We start from the raw sequence: 3,347 nt of genomic DNA, 5'->3' as shown, positions 1-3,347 counted from the left end.
TTTTAGAAAATTTTATTATTTTTTTTATAAATTCTTTTTATAACAAAAAAAATTATTTTTGTTATTCTTAAAATAAAATGAAACCCTCTGCGTTTATTTTTTAGAAAAGAAGAACTTTTTTCAATTAAAATTATGCCAATAAGATATAAGTGTATTGTTATAGATCATGATGATACAACTGTTGATTCCACTCCTTCAGTCCATTATCCAGCATATTTAGATTTTGCTGTTTGTTTTTTATTTAAATTCTTTAAATTTTGATAATAATTATATTCAGAACAGTGTTATGAAAGGAAGAGACTACAAAATTTTATCATTACAAGAATGGTATAGAATGTTATGGGACTATGACTATTTTGAATACATTAGAGATGTTATGAAATTAAATAAAGAAGAACAAGACCTTGAATATAAGTTGTGGATTGAATATACAGCTACTAGACATCCTCAGATGTTTCCAGGGTTTCTTGAGATGTTGATTGAATATAAGAAACAAGGGGGTATAGTTTGTGTATGTTCTCATTCACATGCTAAAGATATTAAAAGACATTATGAAGAACATAACTTTACTCCAGATGAAATATTTGGTAGTGTTAGAGGACATCCAGAATTGTGTAAACCATATACTTATCCTATTGATACTATTAAGGAAAAATATCATCTAAAACCATCTGATATTGTAGTTATTGATGACCTTGCACCAGGATTTACAATGGCAAAGTCTGCAGGAGTAGATGCAATTGGAGTTTTATATGGAGAAGGACATGAGTTAGTAGAAGATGATATTAAAAAGGTTTGTAAATATGTTTTTAATACAGTTTCAGACCTTTCTAACTTTTTGTTAAATCCAGTAGAACCATAAATTTTTTGTAGTTGAATGGTTTAATTTAATATTTTTAATGTTTGGTTTTATTTCACTCATCATACAATTCATTACTTTCTATTATCGTTGGTTGTTCTTCATTTAATTCGTCTTCATTTTTAAGTATTAAAGGATGGTCGTGTTCTTCTTCTGTGTGTTGGTCTAAATCTGGTTGTTGGGGCTCTTCTTCATGAATTGTGTCATCACTAACTTGTGCACAAACATAAAACGCAATTTCAGCAGAAACTTCTTTGTCATCTGATTCATAAGTACATTCAATATATAACATTTTATTTGAATTCATTAATATTATAACCTTTTTTGATTGGTCTAATGCCTTTTTAATAGCTCTAAAATAATTCAAATGATATCGTGCTGTGACATTAGCCAGACATTCAAAATGAACAAATGTTTGAGAAGAGTATGTTGTAGTAATAGAATCTGAAGGTGATTGTGATGATATCATTAACTTTCCATGAATGTCAGTTTCAAATGTAATATACATATGATTCCATTCTAATGACCTAAATGATGGCATTAATGATACTGAAGTAGCGGAGATATGTAATATTCCTTTGTAAGTACTAAATTCAAATACTCTATTATTATAAGAGTCTTGTGAAAAAGTAGATATTTTCATTCTAACGGTTGTGATTCTAGTTCTAAGTTGCAATAATACAGAACTAGTTTCTAAAATATAAATGTCAACTCTTGACTCTGTTTGGATAAGTGCAGACTCAAAAAATACTAATAAATCTTTTAATGGTAATCGTAAATTAATTTCTTGGTCTTTTTCTTCAAATCCATATATCTCAAATAAATCTCTTTGCCAAAAAACAATACATTGAAATACACCTTTCTCTTCTATAAACAATTTAATTCCATTACTGTCAATCCATAAATTAATAACTGGAGTTTTTGATTCTTTATTATATAATAATTGGAGTGTAGAAGATAATGTTTTTACATACCTTGACGTAAATTGAAATTGGCTTTGATTCATTTGTTCTGTTTGTCTCATAGAATTTCCATTTGTTGGACCATTAGTTGTTGAAAGACTAGTAACATCTCTTTCAAGAAGGTCTTCAGAAATATAACTTTCATTTAGTTGTGACATAATTAATATAGAACTATACTATAAATTTTTAAGATAAAGACTTTGAAATTCTTTTCAAATAAAAAGTTGAGGTATTTTATTTTTTTTTTCTTTCATAAAACAATCAATTTATTAGTTGAAGTTGTATTTTTTCCATAAACTCATCAAACGCCTTCTCTAATTCTACTTGGTGCTCATTCATTTTTTGTTTCTTTAATGGACAATCACAGGTAGCATGTGAACTATCACCACAAAACCCACATTTGACCCCACTTTCGTATTGTTCAACTTCATAAACTCTGTCTTCTCTGAATGTTCCATTCCAAAGAGCAAGTTCTCTTAATTGATTATGTTTAAGTACATTAATTTCTTCTGAAGGTGCACTAATAATTTTGGTAATTTCTTCACAAGCAAGGTCTAAAGCTTCTTGAGTATCTGCAGTAATAAATACATGAGAGTCTTCATTGTCTTTATCTCCATATCCTGACAATTTCCCTAATTTTTTTGGATCTTTACCTCTAATAGAAATTTTAGCACCACTATCTTTTTCAAGTCTTTTCTGATTATCCCCTCGTGGTCCAATTATCAAACCAATAAAATTAGTATCAGGCCTATCTTTAGGGAAATATATCTTTTTTGTTCGTTTTCCACTTGGTTTGGCAAGTTCAGCTGGAATTCTAAATGATGGACATATTTCAATTGCTCTATCAACAACATAAAGACGTTCATTTTTTAATTTTTCTTCCCTTCTCATTTCTCTTGTTATCTCTTGTTGATTTTCATTATATTGTTTTGGAGGTGATGGTGTTCTATCTCGTTCAGTATTTAGTCCTAGTCGGTGTGTTCCAAGGGCATATTGTAACTCTTCATATCTAATCCTTATTGCCAATGTATCCCAATACTTTTCATCTAATGAAGGAGGAATATGAACAGGAATATTTGGCAATACATCTCTTATTTTTCTGTCCCATCTAGAAACTCTTTTTTCATGAATAGGAAGTCCTCCAGGATGAGTAAATCGTTCTTTATAATCAACTTCTTTTACTTCTTCCATTTTCTTGTTTTTTAATTTTTTTAGTTTTATGTAACAAAAAAAATATTGAAAAGAAACTATTCAACAAGTATATTATTTATATCTTATACCTCTCCAATTAATTAGACATTCTTGAAAAATATCTTCTAATTGAGTAATACGTTTTTTCCTAACGTTTCTGGGATATTTTTAGATTTTCTTTGAAAGAAAACATTTTTAATGGTCGTATTTTATGGAAGATTGTTTGTTGAGTGGTTTTGGTTCTTGTTGCTTCAGAAATTGGTTTCTTTAAAATACATCCAATCGTTAGATTAAATGTGTTGGCGTTCATTTTAAGGTCGTCAACCTCATATTGG

The 3,347-nt window shown here is 28.7% G+C and overlaps 3 protein-coding genes across 3 annotated transcripts; 1 reads left to right on the top strand and 2 right to left on the bottom strand.

Annotated features, from left to right (window-relative positions):
- Window positions 1-132: 132 nt before the first annotated feature.
- ENU1_132500 (haloacid dehalogenase family hydrolase domain containing protein) lies at window positions 133-862 on the top strand (the record flags this gene model as incomplete). The annotated part of the gene is made up of 2 exons (XM_008860101.1): window positions 133-228; window positions 278-862. 2 exons carry the CDS (start codon window positions 133-135, stop codon window positions 860-862), a joined length of 681 nt encoding a protein of 226 aa, XP_008858323.1.
- Window positions 863-914: 52 nt separating this feature from the next.
- On the bottom strand, window positions 915-1,979 carry ENU1_132490 (hypothetical protein; the record flags this gene model as incomplete). The annotated part of the gene is made up of 1 exon (XM_008860100.1): window positions 915-1,979. One exon carries the CDS (start codon window positions 1,977-1,979, stop codon window positions 915-917), a length of 1,065 nt encoding a protein of 354 aa, XP_008858322.1.
- Window positions 1,980-2,082: 103 nt separating this feature from the next.
- Window positions 2,083-3,012, bottom strand: ENU1_132480 (RNA-binding protein, putative; the record flags this gene model as incomplete). The annotated part of the gene is made up of 1 exon (XM_008860099.1): window positions 2,083-3,012. The coding sequence occupies one exon, from the start codon at window positions 3,010-3,012 to the stop codon at window positions 2,083-2,085; it is 930 nt and encodes a 309-aa protein (XP_008858321.1).
- Window positions 3,013-3,347: the final 335 nt, after the last annotated feature.

This window comes from Entamoeba nuttalli (assembly GCF_000257125.1).
Source record: "Entamoeba nuttalli P19 unplaced genomic scaffold asmbl_5535, whole genome shotgun sequence".
Taxonomy (NCBI): domain Eukaryota; phylum Evosea; order Mastigamoebida; family Endamoebidae; genus Entamoeba; species Entamoeba nuttalli.
The sequence above is the reverse complement of the archived record's forward strand: the minus strand, read 5'-3'. Positions and strand labels throughout refer to the sequence as shown.